Source organism: Martes martes, assembly GCF_963455335.1.
Source record: "Martes martes genome assembly, chromosome: 2".
NCBI classification, from domain to species: domain Eukaryota; kingdom Metazoa; phylum Chordata; class Mammalia; order Carnivora; family Mustelidae; genus Martes; species Martes martes.
The window spans coordinates 184,087,485-184,112,342 of NC_137889.1; the positions used below are offsets into that span (position 1 = coordinate 184,087,485).

The 24,858-nt window shown below is 40.0% G+C and overlaps 1 protein-coding gene across 2 annotated transcripts; it reads left to right on the top strand.

Annotated features, from left to right (window-relative positions):
- The first annotated feature begins 968 nt into the window (after positions 1 to 968).
- REST (RE1 silencing transcription factor) lies at positions 969 to 23,584 on the top strand. Of its 2 annotated transcripts, none has more exons than XM_080797245.1 (4): positions 969 to 1,323; positions 3,677 to 4,580; positions 11,133 to 11,216; positions 17,611 to 23,584. In XM_080797245.1, the coding sequence occupies exons 2-4, from the start codon at positions 3,686 to 3,688 to the stop codon at positions 19,863 to 19,865; spliced, it is 3,234 nt and encodes a 1,077-aa protein (XP_080653371.1). In that variant the 5' UTR covers positions 969 to 1,323; positions 3,677 to 3,685; the 3' UTR covers positions 19,866 to 23,584. The 2 variants fall into 2 exon arrangements, with proteins under 2 accessions (XP_080653371.1, XP_080653372.1); XM_080797246.1 differs by lacking the exon at positions 969 to 1,323 and adding an exon at positions 2,074 to 2,134.
- The last annotated feature ends 1,274 nt before the right edge of the window (positions 23,585 to 24,858 follow it).

The following is a 24,858-nucleotide window of genomic DNA, read 5'->3' on the forward strand; positions in this document are numbered from 1 at the left end:
TACCTCTATCTTAATCCTAGTGATAGTCCAATTTATCTAGATCAGGTTGGTCAGGGCCTTGAATGCCAAACTAAGGGGTTTAAGGAAGCTAATAAATTTTTGAGGATGGGCATGATGATTTAGGGTTCAAAGGAAGACTAAGAAGGCATTTGTTGTAGACAGAAGGTAAGGGGTACATGAGACTACGTTCTCTCTCTTTCTCTTTTAAAAGCTTATTACTATGCTTTTAACCATTCTGCATGGTTGCGCCACTCTATAAACAGGGAAGCCAGGTTCCTCTCCCACACGTGGTGACCAGGCAGCCTCCATGTCCTCACCCTCTGCTTCACTGTCCTGTAATCTGAGGGTAATTGCTCCACTGAAATCGTGTTTTGAAGGCTCAGGAATGACCTGCTACCGGCCGGGTCTATGGACTCGTCCCCTCAGTTCTGTTTTGAGTCCGTGATCTGACCGAGACATTTTCTTCTCACAACTCAGAAACTGGCTGCATTTTCTTCGCTTATTGTTTAAAATTTGGGATGCGTTTTTTACCGCGTGAGCTTAACGTTTAATTAGTTAAGGGTGGCTGTGGGTGGAGATTTCAAGAGATTCTAAAGGGTATTTTCGAGCGCTTTAGACTTGAAAGGCGGGGGAGAGTGGTTCTAAAGGAACGGTCAAAGCCTGCAGATTTTTCTTTTAACAGTTCTATTCTCATCCTTGCACGCCAGGGCTAGGGGCAACTTTTCTGTCGTTTGTTTATGAAAGAAATCGAGAAAGGGACCGGGGCTCGCCTCTTTTTTGACGTAAGGGCAAGAGTGAGGGGCCGGGCGGATTAGGTGCGGCTCCCGGTAGGCGCGCCCACAGCCCAGCCAGGGCCCAGAGCAAACCCCTTCGCCAAGGGGCGGGGCGCGCCGGGCGGCCACGCGCGCGGGCGGCGGGGTGGGCGTGTCCCGCGGGCGCGCGCGGGCGGTGGAGGGGGCGTGTCCCGCGGGCGGCGGCGGCGGCGGCGGCGGCGCGGGCTGGGTGCGCGGCGCAGCCTCCTGTGCTGGAATGTGCGGCTCCCGCGAGCTCGCGGCGCAGCAGCAGAGCAAGCGCCGCCGAGGCCCCGGGCCACAGACCCCGGCGGCGGCGGCGGCGGCGGTGGCCGGGACGGCGGAGCGAGAGCCGGCGGCCTGAGCACTCTCTGTAGTCCCACTCCTGGGCCTTTGCGGGCCTCGACGTCCCCAGCGCCCAACTTTTCCATCCTCCCCCACCCCTCCCCCCGAAACTCCAGCAACAAAGAAAAGTAGTCGGAGAAGGCGCGGCGGCGCCGGGTCTCCCGCCCCTCCTCGCCTAGGAAGGCCGGTAAGCGCGGCTCAGGGTTGGGGGCTCGGTCGGGGTGGGGGAGGGCCGGCCGGGCGGCGGCGGCAGCGGCGGCGGCAGTGGCAGGGGGAGGGCGCGGAAGGACGCGGAGCGAGGCGCTGTCCAGGGCTGATTTGCAGATACTGTGGCTCCGGCGGCGGCAGCGGCGCGGGGCGGGGGCGGGCGGCCGAGCGGGATCGGGTTACACCGGCGCGGCCCGGGGGCTGGGCCGGGGGCGTCCTTGGGGAGCGGTGTGGAGCCAGGACCCCCTCCCCAGTCGAGGCCGGGCCGTCGCCTCCGCATGGGCCCGGGCGTCCTTCGAGTCGGTCCTGAGGAGCGGAGCTGCTTGTGGCGCTGGTCCTGAAACTTCTTCCCCGTCCTCCTGCTCCCAGGTCCCGCCGCAGCCCCTCGTCGGCCCGCGGCCCTCGCGTCCCCCTCCCTCTCCGGCCTCTCCCTTTCGCCGGAAGGCGCCGTTGAGTGCGGCCGGGCGGGTTGAGTCAGCCCCGCGGCCCGGGCGGTTCCGCCAATGGGGCTGGACAGCGATTTCTGCTTTCGGGCCGCCCCGCCGCCTCGGCCCTCCGCACCCGACCACCTCGGCGCCCGAGCTGGCGGGGCCGGGGCGCGCGTCCCGCGGGGCGCGGTGGGGGAGTGAGTTCGCAAACTTCCGGGGCGCGGGGGAGGCGGCCAGCGCGCGTGGGGGCCCCCTCCGGCGCTAGGGGCCCGACGCCTCGGGAGGGCGCCCGCGGAGCCTCCCGGGCCCTCTGCGGAGGGTGAGCCCAGGGGCGGTGAGAGGAGCTAGGACGCCGGCAACGCGGTAACTTTCCTTCCTCTTCCCGGACTCGGGCCCGCGGGCCGGGGAGGGGGCAGCCCTGAATGGGGAAGACTTGGTCTGGCCCAACGGCGCCCCGAGTTTGCCCACCTTGCTTTTCTTAGTGTTGGGGAACTCAGGAAAAGCTTCAGGACGAGTGTTGGGGCAACTCCCGCGAGTTGGTGTGTAAATGTGTGCAGTGAGCGGGCCCAGCCGAGAGGAAGCGAGAGCGCCCGAGTTTGCAAAGAGCTGCTTTGTGTTTGGTATTTTGAGAAAATGGCCGAATGCCTATTTCAGTCAGGAATGCCGCCGCCGAGGCAGGCGCTGGTGGCAGCCGCACGTAGGAATTCGTGCAACACGTTGGGTTTTCGGGCTGTGCTTAGACGGCCTTCCTGACAAACGTGAAAATTCCTTTAGGGACGGTAGTTAGGGTTGGGAGGGTATTAGAAAAGTCGATGTTTGGGTAAATTGCCGAGTAGCCTGGGCTGTTAAGCCCTGGGACTGCTATGGCCCTCAGTTTGTTTTCTGTGATGGCATTTGATTCCAAGTTTTGGTACGTTATAACTCAGTCGGTTTGTGTTTAATGCACCTGGGTGAAACGGACTGCTTTTTGGGTTGGAGTTTGATTTGATTTTTTGAGTGCTTGCCACTTATTTTGCTTTTTCTAATTTGCAAGACAGCACTCAGTTGGAGAATAGCACCTTCTAGATTGGAAAGTGACGTGGTTAAGGCGACTTTAAAAGCCCAACATGTTTTCAGGAAGGTGATCTTGTAATGGCTTCCCCTAAGCAAGTAGGCCAAGTCAAGCACAATGCAAGAAAGTTGCTGATTGTCGGGTTGAGTTGTACGGTTGTTAGAGGGCTTAAAAGTTTCTTTAATTTGTGAAGTTTTGAATATACGGAGCTTCCCTTTTTTTTTTTTTTTAACAAGGAAAAAAGTTCTGCTTTTTCTTTTTCTTTTAAACAGGTCGAGTCATTAAAATAAACTTAAGTGGTACTTTTTCACAGTGGTTTATTTTTCTGGAGTTAGTTGAATTTATATGAAATTCAGGTCATTTGACCAGTTACTACAGGCTTCTACTGTCCAGATATTTGTACGTAACAAATGAACAGTATGGTTTTTGGGGTTCTCCCTTTTCTGACCAGTAAACTGTGGAAAGGGGGAATTGAGAGGACAGCAGTTTATTATTCATGTATTGAATTGAAAAATAATTTAATTAACATAAAAATGAAGTTACTTATTTTTTCACCAGAAGAATTAAAAGTGCTTGAGGGAAGACATGCCAGTGGTAGGCCTAGTTGATGGATGAGTAATGTCAGACAATTGATAGACATTTTTGTAGGGATAATAGAATTTTTTTTGGGTGACTGCAATAAGGAAAATTTGGTAGTACAAAAATACTTCAGAGCCTTAATTTTAGCGATTAACAAAGCTCATTTATTGAAAGATTATATTTGAAAAAAAATTTAAGTTAATGAAGTATTGGAGCAATGTTTTGGATGTTGTGTTTAAACTGGTTTTGTACTTTTTGTCTTATTTTGAATTCAGAATACAGTCATGGCCACCCAGGTAATGGGGCAGTCTTCTGGAGGAGGAGGGCTGTTCACGGGCAGTGGCAACATTGGCATGACCTTGCCTAACGACATGTATGACTTGCATGACCTCTCCAAAGCTGAATTGGCTGCGCCTCAGCTTATCATGTTGGCAAATGTGGCCTTAACTGGGGAAGTAAACGGCAGCTGCTGTGATTACCTGGTTGGTGAAGAAAGACAGATGGCAGAATTGATGCCTGTTGGAGATAACAATTTTTCAGATAGTGATGGAGAAGGACTTGAGGAGTCTCCTGAAATCAAAGGTGAACCCAGTGGATTGGAAAACATGGAACTGGAAAGTTTGGAACTCAGTGTTGTAGAACCACAGCCTGTGTTTGAGGTATCAGCTGCCCCAGAAATTTACAGCTCAAATAAAGATCTTCCCCCTGAAACACCTGGAGCAGAGGACAAATGCAAGAACTTGAAGAGCAAACCTTTTCGCTGTAAGCCATGCCAGTATGAAGCCGAATCTGAAGAGCAGTTTGTGCATCACATCAGAGTTCATAGTGCCAAGAAATTTTTCGTGGAAGAAAGTGCCGAGAAGCAAGCAAAAGCCAGAGAGTCTGGGTCTTCCACTGCAGAGGAGGGAGATTTCTCCAAGGGCCCCATTCGCTGTGACCGCTGTGGCTATAATACCAATCGGTATGATCACTATACTGCTCACCTGAAACACCACACCAGAGCTGGGGATAATGAGCGAGTCTACAAGTGCATCATTTGCACGTATACCACAGTAAGCGAGTATCACTGGAGGAAACACTTGAGAAACCATTTTCCAAGGAAAGTATACACATGTGGAAAATGCAACTATTTTTCAGACAGAAAAAATAATTACGTTCAACATGTTCGAACTCATACAGGTAAGACTACCTTGTAGTCCATAAGTTCAATTCACTTTTGATAGTTAATTCAGTAGGCTGTTAAAGTAGCACTGAAGAAGGGATTCTGGGGTCAAGTTCTGGTCCCATTATTTGCTGTCTTTGTGACCTTGAATAAGTCGACTTAATTTAATCTCTTTGTGCTTTAGTTTCTCTCTCCGTGGGGGTAATAACTTTGGGATTGAGGATAAGTGAAGAACACTTACTTCACAGAATGACCAAGACCGATATTATCCATGTTCTTATTAAAATCTTTATTCTAACAACTTGAAGTAGATCATTTAATTAAATTGGACTACTTTTTTTTTTTTAGAAGATGTGTTTAGTTAGTAGTGAATACATCGAAGATGCTGCATAGTTTCTCAAAGCCATTGAGGACTTAGACAAAAAGGAAAACTCTGATTAACCCTTGCATAGATCCATTTCACAGAAGCCATAAACTTTTAAGATAAATTATCTTGGTATTGAGTTCCTGAGTGGAACAACTTAACCTTGTCTGCGAAACCTAGAAATGTGAAAAGTTGGTTTTTAAAAGATTGGTGGGATTACCACACTTGAAATCATTTTCCTGAGAAAACAAACACACGTGAAAAATGAAGCTATTTTTCAGATAAAAAACAATGTCTTTCAGCATGCTTAAACTCATACAGGTAAGAGAACCTTTCTAGTTTGTAAGTTACTCTATAAAAAAAAATGGAACAACATTAAAAATATGAAAAATTTCAGACATCTCAAAGAAAATACCAACATGTACTACCCATTACCTGTATTCATTAGTTAATGATATTTTACCACATTTGGCAGGTTTTTTTGTAAATACCAGTTCTATTGAGATATAGTCCACTACTGCAGAATTCATCCATTTAAGTTAAAGTTCACTGGTTTTAGTATATTCACAAAGGTTTGTAACTATCACCACGATCCATTTTTAGGACATCTTAAACCAAAATGAAACCCTGTCTGTTAGTGGTTACTCCCCCGTTTCTCCTCAGCACCCTGAAACACCATCATGGCAGAGATGCATGTGCCACTGACTGAGCCAGCCAGGCGCCCCAAGGAGTCTCCTTTTTTAAGGAAATGTTTGCAACTTGTAGTTTTCTAACATTACATTTTTTTGCTAAGAATTGGTACCTTTGAGGACTGATTAGTGATCTGAACAAAATCGGATAAGGTAATCTAGTATAGTGGTCTGGATCACAAGTAAAAAGGGTTTTTAGGATGCTGTTTGCATCAGATCCGTTTTGCAAGAGTTTATCACTGGGTAGACTGAACCCCACAGGTAAAGTAGGGCACAGTGGGGAGGGGAATCAGTAGTGCTTTACTGAATTGTGGTAGACTTAAACAGTAAAACTTGCAGATGAAATTCAGTCACAAAAAAGATGTGAGGGCACTTGGGTGGCTTAGTCAGTTGAGCGCTTGACTCTTGATTTTTAGCTCAGGTCACAATCTCTCATGGTGGGATCAAGCTCTGTTTGGGTGGAGTTGGCTTGTTTTCCCCCACATAGATGCATTCTTCCTCACAGATAAACTTACAAAAAAAAAAAAAATGGGAAGAAAAGATGTCTGTGGCAAGATTCTAAGTTCCAGGAGAATGCTCCAGTATTACTTATATGGCTTTAAAACCTAGTCAGGTAAAAAAGTTTGGAGATCCTTTGGAATTTGTTATAACCTGTGACTGTCTCCATGCTTTTAAAACCATTTTAGTTTCCAAAGTCTGGAAGTTCAAACATTACAAAATTACATGGCATAGGAAATCAAAGTTACTTGGAAATTCTACCCCATTAATCACTTAATAGTTTGAATTAAACAGAGTTTGAATTAAACAGACAAAACCTCATGTACAATATCTTAAAAGAAGTCTTAGCTACTCTGTATACTTCAGCCATAATTACTTCATATTCATTTAACAGTTTTTTTAAAATCTTGGGTCTTAATATGGATTGGCTGTGATCTGTAGAGCTTTCAGGTATTAGCCATGGCCTGAGTTTTATCTGTACACTTTGATGAATTGTTTTGATTGAAGTATAATTGATGACTTTTAACAAATATATGTACTCCTACTCACCATGGAAGTCAACATAGAGAATATGATCAGCACCCCAGTGCTTTTGTCTTAATACATTTTGATTTTGTCAGTTGTATTTTGATAATTCATGCTTCCCATAAAAGCTAAAAATGTTTTCAACTGTAAATCTAAATTTGTCAATTTAAGAATATTTCTAGACCCAAAAAGAAAACGGAGAGAACTGGAAAAGGTTTCTTTTAGTATTTTGTGTGTATTTCCAGTTTTGTTTTTGTTATTTTTTTTTCCAATTTTTTAATGTAAAGCATTTTTTGTTTGTTTGTTTTTTAAAACAAGAACACTTGGTGCCTGGGTGGCTCAGTTGCTTAAACCTCTGACTCAACTCTTAAATTTTGGCTCAGGTCATATCTCAGGGTCCTGGGATGGAGCCCTGCATGGATCCTTTGTGCTCGAAGGGGGAGTCTGCCCCTCTCCCTTTCCTTCTACCCCTACCCCTGCTTGCAGGTGCACATGCTCTTATTCTCTCTAAAATAATTAAGTCTTTAAAAAAAAATGCAATAGCAGGGGGGAAAGAAAACCAAGAACTCTTGGCCATTTATAGTGTTTTTTTGTATAGTGGTTTATTTTAACCGCAGTTTAGGTGACTAATTTTTAATGGATGTATTTTATATGCTTAACTGTACCATCAATAAATTTTTCTCCCCATTAATTTAAAGTTGATATTTTCTCAGTAAGGTAACATTGCTTGTATGTATCTCATTTCACATTTTAGTGTCTTCTCCTCCCCCCCCCCCAAATTTTAGTGTTGAACTTTATTGAAAAGATTTTTTTTTCTTCCTAATGTTATCTTTGTGAATTTTTTTTTTTTAATTTTTGGTAAACATTTTAAAACAATTTGGTAGTGTGTGTATTGGGAGGATAATATTTCAATTATGTAAATTCTGAGTATTTCTGGTGTTAAATGCATGGTTCTGAAAAATGTGTTTATAAAGGAAAATAAATTCATTTAATGCTGAAAAGTAGAGATAAGTAATAGACTCACTTCTCATTTAAGTACCCTAGTTTTCAGATTTCACTTAATGGGTTTCTTCTGTTCTTTGAGTGGCCAGTGTTGGGTACTTCTCTGCTAATCTGCAGAACAATCTATTGAGGAACTAAATTATAATAGTCTGTGTTTACTGAGAGGAAACCCTGAAGTGATGTGTCCAAGGTCATACTATACAACTAAGACTAAGAATCAAAGTTCAGTTTTCTTTTTTGTGAGTAATATGTGATGGGCTGAGGATTTTCATTTGAGTCTTCAATTAAAAGATTTTTAATGTTGTGGGTTTGATAATTTTAATCAGTTCACAAATTCTGGGTGCCTGGATGGCTCAGTTGGTTGAGGATCTGCCTTTGGCCCTGGTCATGATCCCACATAGGGGATCGAGTCTTTCATCGGGTTCTCTGCTTCACAGAGAGCCACCATCTCCCTTACCTCTACACCTCTCCGCTGTTCGCTCTCTTGCTCGCTCTCTCTCAAATAAACACAATCTTAAAAAAAAAAACAACCACAATAGTTCACAAATTCTAAAAGATGACATTTTTGCCTCTATGTGTTACTGAAAAATCACTAAGTTTTCTAGAGTATTTATGCCTGTTTTGTAGAATTGCACAGATAGAAGCAATCTTTTCTCTTATAAAGAATTTAAATTATCCTTAATTGATCCCTTTGTTTATCTATAATGGTATTTGATATTTCTTCCATTAATTTTTCTTTCCAGGACAGCTTAATTGCAATGGATTTTTCATACCATACGCTGTGGATTGGCCCATTCTAGACATTTCCCATGAACAGAATCATACAATAATATATGGTCCTTTGTGACTGCCTTCTTTCACTTAGCATAATGTTTTCAAGGTTCATTCATGTCCTATGCACAGTACTTGTTTTCCTTTTGCTGGCAGATTATCTCTTATAGGGATATACCATGTTTTGTTTATCCATTCATCAGAATATTTGGATTGTTTTCCATTTTTTTGGCTATTGTGAATAATTCTTCTATGAACATTCATATACACATTTGTGTGGACACATTTTTATTTCTCTTGGATATGTACAGTTGACCCTTGAACAGTGCAGAATTTAGGGGCAGTTGAAAATCTGCACATACCTTTTGACTCCCCCAAAACTTAACCACTAAGAACCTACTGTTGACCAGAAGCCTTACCAGTAACATAGTTAATTAACATGTTTTATGTGTTGTATGTATTATATACTGTATTCTTACAGTAAAGTAAGCTTGAAAAAAGGAAATCTTCGTAAGAAAATCCATGAGGGGGAGCCTGGGTGGCTTAGTGGGTTAAGCATCTGACTTGATTTTGATAGAGGTTCTCTGGGCGGCACTCTGTGGGGAGTCTGCATGGCATTCTTTCCCTCTGTCTTGCCCTTGCTCGATACCTCTTCCTCTCAGATAAATAAATAAGTGAACGAATGAATGAATGTATGTATGTTTTAAAAAAAAATCCGGAAGAAGAGAAAATAAATTTACAGAACTGTGCTATATTTGTTGGGGGGTGGGGGGAGGAAGCACGTATAAATGGACCTGAACAGTTCAAACACATGTTGTTCAAGGGTCAACTGTTCATACCTAGGAGTGGAATTGCTGAGCCGTATGGTAACTATGTTTAGTCGCTTGAGGAACTGCTAAGCTATTTTCCAAAGTGGCTGTATTATTTTACAGTTTCACACTGTATGAATGTTCCGATTTTTCCATATCCAGACCAATACTCTTTAACATCTGTCCTTTGATTATAGCCATCCTCATGGATGCGAAGTCTTCATCTCATTGTGGTTTGGATTTGCATTTCCCGCATGGGTAAAGATATTGAGGATCTTTGCATGTGCTTATCTGTCATTTATATATGTTTATAGAAATACTTTAAACATATTTTAAGCTAAAATTCTTCCAGGTTGAAGTAGGAATTCTATTGATATGACCTATTTATAGCTGACCTATAGCTACCAACTAATAACAGCTGCATGGCTACTAGGAACACGTTTCCTACTCATTACAGTATTCCTCTTTTTTCACTTTGTTTTTTCTGTCCCTTGTCCATTTTGCTAGACACATCTGTTACTGTAACTTACTGTATAGACAAAATAATAACTGGTATTATTGAGGGCTTTACTATGTGCCAGGCACAATATCAGATGTTCTGTGTGTATTATCTTAAATTTAAATTCTCACAGTTCCAGTAAGTGAAGGTGCTTTTACTTCTAATGAGGAAACTTGCCCAGGGTTGTAATTATTATCTTGTGGCCAAAACCATATGAAAAGAAATTATAAATTGTTAGGCTTGTGTGTGTGTGTGTGCGCGCGCGCGCACGCGCGAGTGTGCTTTTTAAAAAACATGTTTTGTTAAAAAAACAAACAAAAAAAAACATGTTTTGTGTTTGACAAACCATGTCCAAAAAACATGTATGTCCTGCCATTGAAGTCTTAAATTCTTTAGTACTGAAATCATTATCCTCTCATCTTCAGTTACTGTCAGTCCTTATGGGTTTATGAGCATGATTTACCTTAACACTGATCTGTTTTGTGAAATGTCTGTCTGCTACTTGAAATTTTTAGCTTAAGCATCTCCACTCACGTGTTCTTGGCTTTAAGCAGCAATTTCAAATGATAGATTTACCCTTCACAAAAATCCAAAAAAAAAAAAAATTCTGAGTGATAGCATGAGAAAATTTGGGTAGATTTTTTTCCTAAGGGTAATTCTAATTTTTTTTAAAGGATGCTCCTTGATACCTTATCAATGTAATTATTCAGTTCCTAATATTTAATGTGATAGTTTGTAGCATTACTATGAAAATTAAAAGGGCTATGAGAATTCAGAAAGCCAGTGATCTTTTTTGTCAGCAAAGCTGAAATGCAGTTATGTGAATTCTGAATTAAATCATTTGCTTACCTAATCATAATAAAAAATGGAACATTTTGCCAGGAATAGGAAAAAGAATCCTTATCAAAAAATGCTCAGGGGTGCCTGGGTGGCTCAGTGGGTTGAGGCCTCTGCCTTCGGCTCAGGTCATGATCCCAGAGTCCTGAGATGGAGCCCCGCATCGGGCTCTCTGCTCAGCGGGGAGCCTGCTTCCCCCCTCTCTCTCTGCCTGCCTCTCTGCCTACTTGTGATCTCTGTCTGTCAAATAAATGAATAAAATCTTTAAAAAAAAAAAAATGCTCAGTACTGGGAACCTGGGTGGCTCAGTGGATTAAGCCTCTGCCTTTGGCTCGGGTCATGATCTCGGGGTCCTGGGATCGATCACCGCATCGGGCTCTCTGCTCAGCAGGGAGCCTGCTTCTTCCCCTCTCGATGCCTGCCTCTGCCTGCTTGTGATCTCACTCTCTCTGCCAAATAAATGAATAAAATATTTAAAAAAAAATGCTCAGTACTGAATATCGTGTATATTGTTAGTGAGAATTTTATTTACCTTATTTTATCATATTTAAACCCTAATCCTTCTATTCTTGCAGGGGAACGCCCATATAAATGTGAACTCTGTCCTTACTCAAGTTCTCAGAAGACTCATCTAACTAGACACATGCGTACTCATTCAGGTTGGTAAGAAATGGGAACCCTTCTATGATTTTTAGTAAACCATACATCATTGTAACAAAATCCTTCCAGACCTGGAACTGGGTCATTATTTATGATTTATTTGTTTATTTAAAAAATCAATTTATGATTTATTTTTAATTTAGAAATTAGAGTTAAAAATCAGTGTTGTATTCATGTGACACTGTATCTAAATTTAGGTTCTTAAGAAGGAATCTATAGGTGTAACTCTGAAACTGAGCATAAAAGCACGCATACACTGTTCTTGGGTGGACAATCCATAATTTCCACCAGATCAAGTTCTGTGACTAATAAAACTTGAAATGCTGTTACAGACCAGCACTGGTTCGTACATTTTGAGCAACCCCTACCTTCTCACCCTCTCCCCCACTCCCAACACAATATAACACCACATTTCATAGTGTGTGGTTTCCAGCTTACAGGTATTCCCTTCTTAACTTCTCAGGTCCTAAAATGCGGGTTTGTCCTTTTTTGAGAGCTGATAAGACTTCTGTGAACTGATTTACAAAAGCCAAACTTGAAAGAATAATAGATAATCCAGGATCTCAGTTTATTAACCTATACTAGGTAAAATGCAGTACTGTAAATGCAGTGGGAGATTTGTCCACTCCAGTGACTGGAATAATTGTGATCACTAACGAGAATTGGTCCCCATTATCAAGGTAGATAGATGGCAAAGTTAAAAAGTAAATAATAGCATAGGTGGTCTTGAAAGCATAATTCATTTGGCTGTAATTCACCCTTGACCCTTGGTGAACCACCACAAGTGATCAGAATACTCTACTTCCAAATTTAGAATATATACCCCTGTAGGGAAGCTTTGTCAAAATCTTGGTGTTAACAGAAGTCTATATAGACTCATGTCCCTTAGGTTAATTAATTGAAATTTGTGCAGTCTGCTTGTGTAGCCACTAGCCACATGTGATTATAAGCTTGTGAAATGTATCTAGTTTGAACTGAAATGTATAAAATACATAGCAGAATTCAAACAATATAAATAAAGGCACCTAAAATACCTATTTTGGGGTGGCTGGCTGGTTCAGTTGGAGGAGCATGTGACCGGATCTCAGGCTCATGAGTTTGAGACCCACATTAGGTGTAGAGATGACTTAAATACAACTTAAAAAAAATTTTTTTAAAGTATTGATTACATGTTCACATGACATTAGTTATATTGGGTTAAATAAGTAGTAAAATTTAGTTTTACCTTTGTAAATGTGACTACCAGAAAATTTAAAATTACATATATTGCTTGCATTTTATTTCTGTTGGATATTGCTGTTTTAAGTCGGTAATTGAGTAACATTTGATTATAGTACAGATTCTGATTTGAGCAGCTATGAAGAGTTCACATAATATGTGGGCTAGCTTTTCTTCATCCTCAGTGCTTGTCATGTTAATATACTTGGAATATTCTTTCTAAATCTCCTGAGCTATTGAGTTGAGTCACTTAACCAGATACCTGAGTTTATTGCTTAGGGGTGCTTCCTGGTTTCATTTTCTGAGGGTCGTTGGGAAGCTCTTTCAGGCTTCCTTGAGGGTAGGCATTATGTTCTATTGATAGTTCTGCTCTGGCCCTTAAATAAAACATTTAAGTTTTACGTGAGTTAACTCATTTTTGTCCTTTATAACTATCCAATAATGTAGAAGTTCAATTGCTGTCCCCATTTTACCAATGGGGAAACTTAAACTAAGGGATTGAAGAAATGTGGCCATTTTTCCTATAGAATGTCCCCCTTTCTGGATTTGTCTTACTTGCTTTCTCATGGTGTCACTTGGTTTTTCTTCTGTCTCTGTGCCCTGTATTATTTGTACACTGGAAATCAAATCTGAATGCTTGTATTCTACTTCCTGTGTCTCATTTGAAGTCCTATCTGGTTGACCCACTATTAGTGTTGCTGGGTTACTGGATTAGAATGATAACATACTTGTATCTTCTCATTGAATGGATAATACTTTTGTCACCCTTTAAGTGTCTGTGGTGTTTTAGACTAGTCAGTAACTTCTGCCGGAATAATTTTGTGTTTGCTAACTGTTGTCTTTTGAATTTCTTAGCTGTATTAAAAAGATGATATTCAGTAACTACGGTTACAGTACAAGTATTTTAAAAGTCTCTTAAAGTAGCTACTATTTTTTTTTAAAGATTTTATTTTTTTAAGTTACCTCTACACCCAGTGTGGGTCTCAGACTCACAACCCGGAGATCAAAAATCACATGCCCTATTGACTGAACCAGCCAGGTGCCCCAATAATAGCTACTATTTGTTGCATGCATGCCAGGTACTGAGAAATTGGAATTTAATATCTCTGATCTTAGTACCCCTTAAATATTTAATCCTAGCTTATGAATTAGGACACAGATATAGAGAGGATAAATGGTTTATCTGTGGTTAATTTTTGTCATTCCTTTAAATCAGAAGAGCTAGGATTTAGCCTTAAACGCCTCACCCCTCCCATTTTCAGGTATCAACATCGTTAAAAGGAAATTATGGCTCAGAAAATGGCTCTAGAAGCTATAGCATAATGGAATTGGAACCACAGCATATGGAGGGAGCAGAGACATGTCTTTTATTGGGTGCCAGTAGTTTGAGTTGCAAACAGGAAACAAACATGGTTAGTTTGTTTTGTGTATGAGTGTGCAATTATTTCCAGGAGATCTTATGTTTCAGTACTTTTAATTGAAGTTGCTGATAGCCCTCATAAGTACACTGAGGCTAAATTAGGTCAGATTGGATAGGTAGTCTTTTTTTGAATGGGTTGCATGGAGTGAATATCTTGCGGCCCTTCTCTGTGGTCTGGAGTCTGATTTTTAAGGTCCCCTGGGCCTTGTTTTTTCCCTTGTTCATGTGAGTGTATTTCAGAGAGGAAAAGTATGTGCTCATTCTCTTATTTTTGGAAGAAATTAGGCTCTAAGGAGTTGATACATTTTAGCTTAGCTGACAGATGGGTTTATAAAGCAAAACCACAATGGTTATTTACTTAGAGCAATTCAACCATAGGATTAGGTTTCTTTAGGCCAAAGTAGGAAGGGATCAGAATGTTGATGAGGTGAAAAATTGACACACTAATCTAACCTTATCTGGTGTTATTCTCCATTTTACTGGTGTTTCTCCCTAATGGTATTAAAATATCCTTCACCACCGGGCTAGTCTGAGATATGCGGACATCCACAGTTCTCCCTTTCTTACTCTCAGTGGAGATGCTGTCATTTCATCCTGGATGAAATATTTCATTCCAGATGAAATACATCCAGTTTGTATTTGCTGTTAATAATAATTTTTTTATATATCACACTGACTAGTTCCCCATTCTGCTAGCATAGGAATTCATTTTGAATATATTTCCACAATGAGTGTCATGGATGCTGTTGTTAAAGAAGATCAACAACTTGCCAACTTCCACCTCCATTTATTACTCTTCTTAAAATGGAAAATACTTTTTTCAACCATAAGTTTATTTTTCTTTCACCAAGTATTTGATAATTATTGTGGAAGCACTATTTTAATAGGCTGGGCTTATTTGGAAGACATTATGGTTTGAGGGTATAATGAATTCTAGAATGTTTTTTTCCCAGTGTCTTTGCCGTTTTTTTCATTTTAGTATGTCATGTCAAATTCAACTTACTATGTGGCCCTGGCTTTTTTGGTCAGTAAATGTACTTTTTATTGAGGTATAGTTGATACACAATGTTACATTAGTTTCAGGTACATAGAGTAAATTTTTAAACAGTATTCTATTGAGGTTCAGTTTACACACATGAAAATGCAGACATGTGTCTTGAAGCAGACAGGTCAGTAACTTCACGTGGTTTCTCCTGTTTGACTGCCCCCTAGAGGAAGACCTGAAACATTTATACACCTTCAGAAGTGCTCCCTCCTCACCCTTTCTGGTCCGTACTCCCATGGTCTACCCCCGACTAATAGTCTGACTTCTGTCAAAAGGAATATTATGACATTCTTCTACGAGATGTTTTTGACAGTCATCCCATGCTGCTTTATCAGAACTTCGTAATTTTTTTGCAAAGTAATAATCAAGTGTATGCCCCATTACTCTTTAGTAAGTCCCTTTTGCTATTCTTTCTGGATTCTTCTTCATCAGAATATGTAAAGTATATAAAAATCTTTCCTGTTTCGAACTTGCTACATATTAAGTTAATTTGGGAAGAATAAAGTGGACATCTGACATGTTTATAAAGATGAAAAATGTAGGTAAATACTAGAATTGGAAAAGAATTAAAATCGTTGATAAAAGGCAAAAAAATATATTAGGTGCTAAAAACCTATGCAGTTTTGATGACTAGATCTAATACAAGCACGACTTAAAGGCAAGAAAATAAAATTGAGCAGGAATGAATGGAGCAAGTAAATTTTGCCATCAAAATTTAAATAGGTTTTTATGAACTCCCATTCTCTGACCATTTCATAGGTGGAGGCTTGCTACTTTGATGCTGGCTGTGTAAATACCCTCATTTGTTAGGGGTTATACAGTTGGCAATATTTCCATTACAATTCTTTTATTAGCACAAATACTTTCTTAAAGAGATAAACTTCATTCATCAGCTACTTGTTTACTCAGAGGTAGGGTTTAAATGGAAAGGCAGGATAAACACATGAATCTTGCCTTTTGTTTACCCATACTAAAAGTACCATTTTCAAAAGTGATGATTTATAGGGAGTGTATATGGACTGCTTCGCTGTGCCAAGCTAAGTCTGTGCCATGCTAAGTGCTTTATATGGATTAAATTATTTATAGGTCATAACACTTAAAAGTATTTTTACAGATGCAGAAATTGGGCCTTAGAGAATTTTCAGTACCTTGCTCAGGATCTTAAAAGTGAGTTGGAGAAGAGCCCATATTTGATCTCCCAGATAGTCTCATTCTAAAAAAAAGTTCTTAACCATTATGCCACTAATTTTTTTCCTCATTCTGTGTCTGTATATGTTAAGCAAATGTTTGTGTCCACTGAGGTAATTTGTTGGAGGGGACAAGACAGAGTAATGAAGCATGTTGTAGAAACCTCTGTTTGTGACTCTCTTAGTAGTCTAACATGGAAAAGAGTTGTCCAGTTAGCTACATAACCAATCTAACCAATCTGATGTACTTGGGTAAGTTTTGGTTTCTGCAGTTATTTTATCATCAGACATTTTCTCATCATGTAAAGCTTAATGTCTGAGAAATTTGCTTTATGAAAAAATTAGATTTGATATGAATTTGAGACTGTTTGAGAGATGAATTTTCATAAATGTCAATTTCCATTTTTCTACTATGCATTCCATTGGACCAGTGGGGTATGGATACCATTTGGTAATATTTACTAGAGTGTGATCTAGATGGGTATGTATTCAGGTAGAATGTGTTAATCTTATATCTTTAATTTGGGGGTGGGGGTGGTTTTGGTATTGTATGTACCTGTGATCTCTAATGATCATGACTTTTTTCGATTATTTTACATACCATATCTATTTGTATGCCCTTTCTCACCTATGTTGTTTCTTTACCCATTTGTTAAAAGAAGGTAGAGAAAAATCAGAAGGTTTCTGGCTTGGCTATATTTTTGCTTTAAAATAGCAATTCTGGCATTGGATGACTTTGGTGAGTGAAGTTTGACTCTACTCCTGCTGAGATAGACAAAAGGGTTAAATTTAAAGAAAAGATCTCTTGTTCCCTAAGCCCAAAACTTTTACAACTTTTACATCTAAGGTCTGAGAGTGTAGCTTGGAGTGTAAGATATTTCTTAAGAAGTCTCAACATTTATCTTAAAAATGTATGGGAATTACGGGGAGGATATGTGCTATGGTGAGTGCTGTGAAGTGTATAAACCTGGCGATTCACAGACCTGTACCCCTGGGGCTAATAATACATTATATGTTTATAAAAATAATAATAATAATAATAAATAACTTGCAAGTTTAAAAAAATGTGTGGGAATTATATGTCCATTGTACATTTGTTTTAATGAAACATAAAACAATTAAAATTATCTTTTCTTTTAAAAAAATTATTTTTTCTCTTTGAGTGCTCTTGCCCCAAAATTCACATCCATAGCCCAACCAACTTTGCCGGTAATTGTTGTGTACTTCTCGATGAATTGTTGTTCTATTATAATGTTTAAGAGCTCTAGCTTGATGAACGTTTTAGAAGATGATGGTTAAATGAAATAATTGTTCTTCCATTTGGTATGAAAGTCATTGTCAAGGGATAGAGAAAAGATCTACAAATAAATATGGTAAATGTAAAGTGCATGATCGAGTCTTTTCAATGAATAGTTTGTGTGTGTGTGTGTGTGTTTTAACATATCCATTTCCTTATATTTTAATAAATGGCTTGAATTCATGTTTTAATGTATGTTCTCTCTAACATCTCTTGTTTACCTTAGGTGAGAAGCCATTTAAATGTGATCAGTGCAGTTATGTGGCCTCTAATCAACATGAAGTAACCCGCCATGCAAGACAGGTTCATAATGGGCCTAAACCTCTTAACTGTCCACATTGTGACTACAAAACAGCAGATAGAAGTAACTTCAAAAAACACGTAGAGCTACACGTTAATCCACGGCAGTTCAATTGCCCTGCGTGCGACTATGCGGCTTCCAAGAAGTGTAATCTTCAGTATCACTTCAAATCCAAGCATCCTACTTGTCCTAATAAAACCATGGATGTCTCAAAAGTGAAACTAAAGAAAACCAAAAAACGAGAAGCTGACCTGCCTGATAACAATACTACCAATGAAAAAAAAGAAACAGAACAGACAAAAATAAAGGGGGATGTGGCTGGAAAGAAGAATGAGAAGCCTGTAAAAATGGAGAAAAAAGATAATGTTTCGAAAGAGAAAAAGTCTTTTAGTAATGCTTCAACTCAAGTGACTACCAGAACACGCAAATCAGCAATGGAAACTAAAGAAATGGATGTGCATACAGGAAATAATTCAGAAACAACCTGTAAAACCAAGAAAAGCAAAAGAAGGATGGAAGCTGAAGCCCATTCCTTAAAAGATAGTATTAATGATGAGGAACCTGTGACAAAAAAGAAAAAGAAGGCAGAAGGCAAATCCAAAAGTAGTCAGGAAGTGCCAAAAGGTGATAGCAAAGTAGAGGAGACTAAAAAACAAAACACTTGCGTGAAAAAAAGTACAAAGAAGAAAAGTCTAAAGAACAAGTCAGGTAAAAAAGGCAGCAAGCCTGCTCAGAAGGAGGCTGCTCAGAAGGGGCCTGCTCGGATGGTGCCTTCTCCTCCCGAGGGGCCTGCTCAGATGGCCCCTTCTTCTTCCAAGGGGCCTTCTCAGATGGAGCCTTCTCCATCTGGGGGGCCCATTGAGATGGAGCCTTCTCCCCCTGGGGGGCCTGCTCAGATGGAGCCTTCTCCTCCGGGGGGGGCTGCTCAGATGGCCCCTTCTCCTTCCAAGGGCTCTTCTCAGATGGCGTCTTCTCCTTCCAAGGGCTCTTCTCAGATGGCATCTTCTCCTTCCAAGGGCTCTTCTCAGATGGCATCTTCTCCTTCCAAGGGCTCTTCTCAGATGGCACCTTCTCCTTCCAAGGGGTCTTTTCAGATGGTGCCTTCTCCTCCTGGGGGGCCTGCTCAGCTAGAGCCGCCCCCTGCCATGGAGTCTGCTCAGATGGATGTTGGTCCGGTGGAGCCGCCGCCTCCAGTGGCGCCTGCTCACGTAGGGCCCGCTCAGACGGAGCCACCTCCTCCCCCCGGGGGGCCCGCTCAGATGGAGGTTGTTCAGAGGGAGCCGCCGCCTCCCACAGAGCCGCCTCTTCACATGGAACCAAGTCCCAGAAAGTCTCCTCGGAAAGATAATAAAAAGGAAAAGCCCAACACGCAGAGTGAAGTGGCACGGAAGGAGCGAGTCCTCATCGAAGTTGGCTTAGTGCCTGTCAAAGACAGCCAGCTTCCGAAGGAGAGTGCAGGTACGCGGGATCTCTCTGCACCAGCAACACCACCGCCAAAGGAAAACTTCAAAGAAGAGGAGTCAAAAGACCAAAAATCATTCACTGAAGGTGAAGGAAGTAAAGAAGCCCCTCTTCAAAAGGTAGAAGAGGCAGGGAAGAGTCTAGCTGATCTTGCTGCTATTAACAAGGAATCTGCCAATATTTCATCCTCTGAACAAAACTTGACTATGGCAGAGGGTGAAATGTTAGATGCTAAGTGTCAAGCTGACACTGAGCTTCGTGAAATGGAAATGGACACCGATGAGAACAAAACAGAGAACCCCCCTGGCAAAGAGCCAGCAGTCGAAGAACCTGTTTCACCAGTGCTGCTTCCCCTGCCAATAGAAAACCACGAAGCAGTGTCCAAAACTGCTGTGACATCACCTCCTGTCACCATGGCAGTAAATGAGTCTCAGGAAATGGATGAAGACGAAGGCATCCATAGTCATGATGGAAGTGATCTAAGTGACAACATGTCAGAGGGTAGCGATGATTCTGGATTAAATGGGGCCCGGCCAGTGCCACCAGAAACCAGCAGGAAAAATGCAAAGGAAGCCTTGGCAGTCAAAGTGGCTGAGGGAGATTTTGTTTGTATCTTCTGTGATCGCTCTTTTAGAAAGGAAAAAGATTACAGCAAGCACCTCAATCGCCATTTGGTTAATGTCTACTTCCTTGAAAAAGCAGCTAAAGGGCAGGAGTAATTTAGGATAAGGCTTCACTTCTTAGTTTATAAGATCTATTACATTTAATATTCATTTGTAGTTGTAGACGACCTTTTATTTTTTAAATTGCTTTAATTAGTGTCTGATGTTGATTTTTAAGTGGCACTCTTTTCCTTAGGACTCTATATACCTATTGATGGTTAAATTTCAGCAAATCCAAGGAAGGTAGTGTACTAAACCAGCAGACACCTAAATCTGTTAGTTTATACATTTAATTGAAATGAGAAGGCCAAGGTGGTATTGTAGCATTCTGTTGCTTTGTCTGGCTGTAACTTGTCACTTTTCTTGCCATGTCTGTCTGCTTGTTTCACTTTAGTTTTTTTCCTTAGTTCTTTGTTTAGTTCTGTAAAAATTGGCATACTTAAATAGCAAATTACTTGAAGAATTTGCCTGCTTTATATAAAGTTAGCACTTTAAAATTTTTTTAGAGATGAGGAGAGACATTTAAACTGAAGAAAAATTTTCCCAACAGTGGACATTGTATCAGTCCAGGTATTTACTTCCTGAGTTTTGATCAATATTTCTTACTTGTATATGTTAATCATCATAAAAACAATTGATTTTGGTGTGGTTTTTTTTTGTTTGTTTTGGTTTTTTTATTCGTGGGTTTTTTTTTTTGGTGCTTTAATGGCTTAAGATGTTGCACATTGTTTTGTTGTTTTTTTTTTAACCTATGCAGTTCAATTTTTTTCTAGAAATAGTATTTGTTGAACAGTAACACTTTATACATATATATGCATGTTTATTTTGACCTCTTTGGAGGGATGCTTTTAGTCTTGTTTGCAAAAGGGCAGTTTTCTTTTTCCTTTGCTGCAATTGTCTTTTTTGCAGAATATTAGTGTGTGCAAATTTGTGAGCAAATGAAACATGCAGGTTCAATCCATTGATTTTGAATTTCACATCTTATATCTAAGCCGGAATCTGTATTTCACATAAGTTATTTATTTTAAATGGATGTAGTGAGTTCACAGCTCTCATATTGACCTTTACAATAAACAAACCACTAGGCTCTTTATTAAATGGATTTTAATCTCAGATACCAACCATAAGTAAAAACTTTTGGCTTGTTTTAGTACAGCTACTTCCTAGATGTACAGTGTTAAGTCATATATTTGAGGAAGACCTTTTTACGTAGATGGTTGGTGTCCATATGGCTCCTCAGCCGAATAAAGAACTGTAAGTGATGTTTGGAAACCGCAGACCTGGAATTAGGAGACATAATTACTCCTTCAGGGTATACCGAATATCAGTTGTGAGATTCCAAAGCCATAGCAATGATACAGCAAACCTAGGTTGAGAGAGGTAGTATGAGTGCTGGTAGACCAGCTGCTACTTACTTCCTATGAATACAGTGAAAAAGGCAGGTGAAACCTAAGTACAGTCCAGATTTTTAAAAAATCACACTTTCTCAGGGATCTCCACAAACTAGTGGGTGTCCTGGCTGTCCCTGTGACAGCCGCTTTCTACAGGTGAGGCCTCAAATGAATTGCAGCTATCCTGGTGTTCCTGTGGGGGCACTTAGTATTAAGAAAGAGTGTTCTTCTAAACTTTCTTGGTAGGTTCTTTGGCCAGTTGCCAAAGAGTATGAAAGAATCCAACAGGATTTTTCTTCCTGATAGCAGTTAATTCATTTCAGTCAAAGTATGATCCCAGTAGGGAATCTTGAACAATTCTGATCCTCCCATGTTCTGTTCTGAAATAACCACTTTATATATCATTTATTTTCTTTTATCTGGCGATCTCTTTGAGGCAGGTTTCAGAGTTTGGCAATGCAACATGAAAGATTAGGGAAAGCATTGATGAAGTGTGGGTAGAAAACTTGTTAAAAATCTGAGAGTGAAGTTTGAGTTAAAAGACATTTGAACTTGGAATTGACTGGGAGGCCAAAGATTTAAAGAAGAGAAGATTCTCTCAAGAAATGAGTAAGTTGTGTGCTAATGGTGTGTGTTTTGTGTGCATGAATGGGAATTTATAAATGATGTTGAATTCTAGATGAATTCACGGCTCCGACAATCATTGTCAACAGAAGATCAAGCTGCAAATATTTATGTTTTAAATCTTAAATTATAAAGCTAGTTAAATCTTTCTAACAACTAGTTTTAATGTTCATGGGTACATTTTATGTAAGTTACTTTTACATTCTGTATGAAAAGACTCATGTTAAGTACAGATTGGAGATTGGGAATCAGTTTGGGGAAGAGGTTTTGTGGATTGTTCAATGCTACAAAAGAAAAAAAATTAGACTTCTGGGGAATTGGACTAATTTTCTTACCTAGTTTTTAAGACTAGAGTGCTAAAAACAAAATATGAAGGAAATTAAAACCCCTTGTTATTAAATTGATCTGTGAAAACATTGTTACTGGAAATTGAGTGGGACTTGAGGCCTTTCTTCCAGAAAACAAGGACTTGATTGTCAGGCCTATATTAGGTTCTGAACCTTAATGCCATGTATTTGTACTTGTTAAAATTGTTTCAATGAAAAATATGTTAGTAATAAGAACTTCTGGTTTAGTTGGGAGTTCTTCCATTTGAAAAATGTGATATTTGCATGGAACTGTTTGAATCTTTGCTTTCTCAGTTTCCCCTCCACTGGATAGAATTGAAACTAGAATTTTCCCTTTTGTTAAAGGAATAAAAAGTGAATATGTTATTTGTAAATTGATGTTTAGTAACTAGAGATAAACTTGAAATACTAGAATACATTATAAGCCTAATCCTAGGTAGTCTTATGAAAATCTCTCTTCTGTCTTCTGAACCTATATTCACATTGATCTTCAAGATATATTAAGTTATATTTTTTCCTCTTTTCAGAGCTGCTTTGGGGCTGCTTTTTTTTTTTTTTTTAATTGTGGTGTAATTTGTAAGGGGCTACATTTCTGATAAGGCTTCTTATAACTGGCTGGATGTTTTGTTCTAGTCTTCCAAGAAGGGCCATTTTATGTTTAGAGTCCCTTCTAAAGTCATGTGGTCTTTAACTTTGGGGACTTGTTTTGCATTTAAGTGCTAATGCAAATAAATTTAGGCCCAAGTAGACCTCATCACATGTCACCCCATGAATGTTGACAATGGAAGGAATACCTTGCCTGTAGTATAATATCAGTTCCGGACTGAAAAGCTGGGGAAGAAACTTCATTTTCTTTTTTGCATAAACCAGAAAAACAGCTAGTCTGTGCAGTTTCCTTGTTGACCTCAGCAGATGAACTGAGCTGATAGTGTTAATTCAGATTCGATAAATTATCTGAATCTCGGTTTCTGTAGACTTGCAATCTACATGCAATTTTTACTAAATCAGATAGCTTTTACATTTTCATTTGTGTACATAGGCTCCCCACCCTTTTCAACATCCATTAGTTAATTGATCTTTGTAAACTGGCATTGAAACATTACAACAATGTTTTGTTGCACCAATTTTATAAACTTACAGTGCAATACGTGTTATTTTTCCGAGACAAACCAAAGGTTAATATCTCAAGGTTCTTGCTGCCTGCTTTAGCAGCATTTGATGGGAGGATCTTTTATATACATTTGTAATAGATGAAAAATAAACCAGATTGCAAATAATTTTTTTTTTTTAAAGCTTAAACCATGTACCAAGTCTTTGGTCCAAATTGTGTAGGATAAGTTAAGCTTAAATGGCATTCTATTAACCAGTATGAGTGTATTTCTGTAAGCATAGTTATGTTGAAATAAAGTTTTAAAAAGCCTTTCATGCCTTTGTTTATTATTGGTATGTCAGGGATCAAAGAAACCAAATTTATTTTACTAGAATTGGAAGTGTATTAATTCCAAAATTCTTACATCTGATAACCCATGGTAGGTAGAAGGGTCATGACAATCTGTTGTTTGGGGTAACAGTCCAGTGGGTAGTAGTCCAGAGCATATCTTCCTGTACTGTAATTTTCTGGGAGATGGAGGTCAGGGAGAAACAACCTGAAGACCATGGCATGCTTTACATAGTAATTATTTCCCAATCATAGGTTCCCTTACATCCAACTTTACTGTATGTACTTACATACTCCCTTCCCATACAGCTTTAACATAAATAATCCTTTCTCAGTAGCAGGCCTGGTGTTGGTACATTTTGACTCATAATTGGAAAAAGATGCATTGAAGGAAAAAAAGTTGAGTTACACCGAGTGTTGACTGCCAAGGTACTGTTTTAAGCATTTCTTTCTGAGAGGAAAATGAAACTCAAAGGAAAGTGGTAAATCATCTTCTTATAAGAGTCTGCTTTTTTTTGTTGTTGATGGAGAAATGTGTTTTTGTTGAGTTGAAAAAAAAAAAAAAAGGGAGGGGGTGTCGGAGAAACCTCTGGCTATGCAAAGCATCAAAACAACTGGATTGCTTTGTCCTGATACAGCAAGTGACCTGGAAGGTTCTGAGTCCTAAAGAATGGATACTTCATACTGATGAGAGGGATTCACCCTCTGACCTCTTTTGCAAGACTCCTTACTGGCAAAAAGCAAAATAAATTTCTAAGCACTTATTTTATTGGGATGGTAGAATCAATGACAAGGAGCATGAAACTTTGCCCAACCAGTGCTGTGTGGGTCCTTTATCTTGAATATATAAATACTATTGATGTCTGACTTGGTATGTTACCTTTAATGAAAGAGGGAGTGGCTAGAAGTGTCTTTCTTCGGTCCCTTTCTTCTTTCTCAGGGGCCTACCTTTGGTTAGGATGTTTACATATGCCGTACAGTTACACTTGACCTGTTGGCCATCTTTTTTTCTCCCCAGGTCTCAATGAGGACTTGACTCTAATTTGTAGGTACAGTATAGTCGTGTGAGCGTCCACCTGGGTACTCCAGCACTCCTCCTCAGCTCCATGAAGGCAGATGGGTGAAGGTGCTAAGAACAGTGTACTAGTGTTTGGTAATAAGGGAAAGTTTCAGTGTTAAGAAATTGCCTTTTCAGGGACGCGTGGGTGGCTCTGGGCTAAGTGTCTGCCTTCAGCTCAGGTCATCCCAGA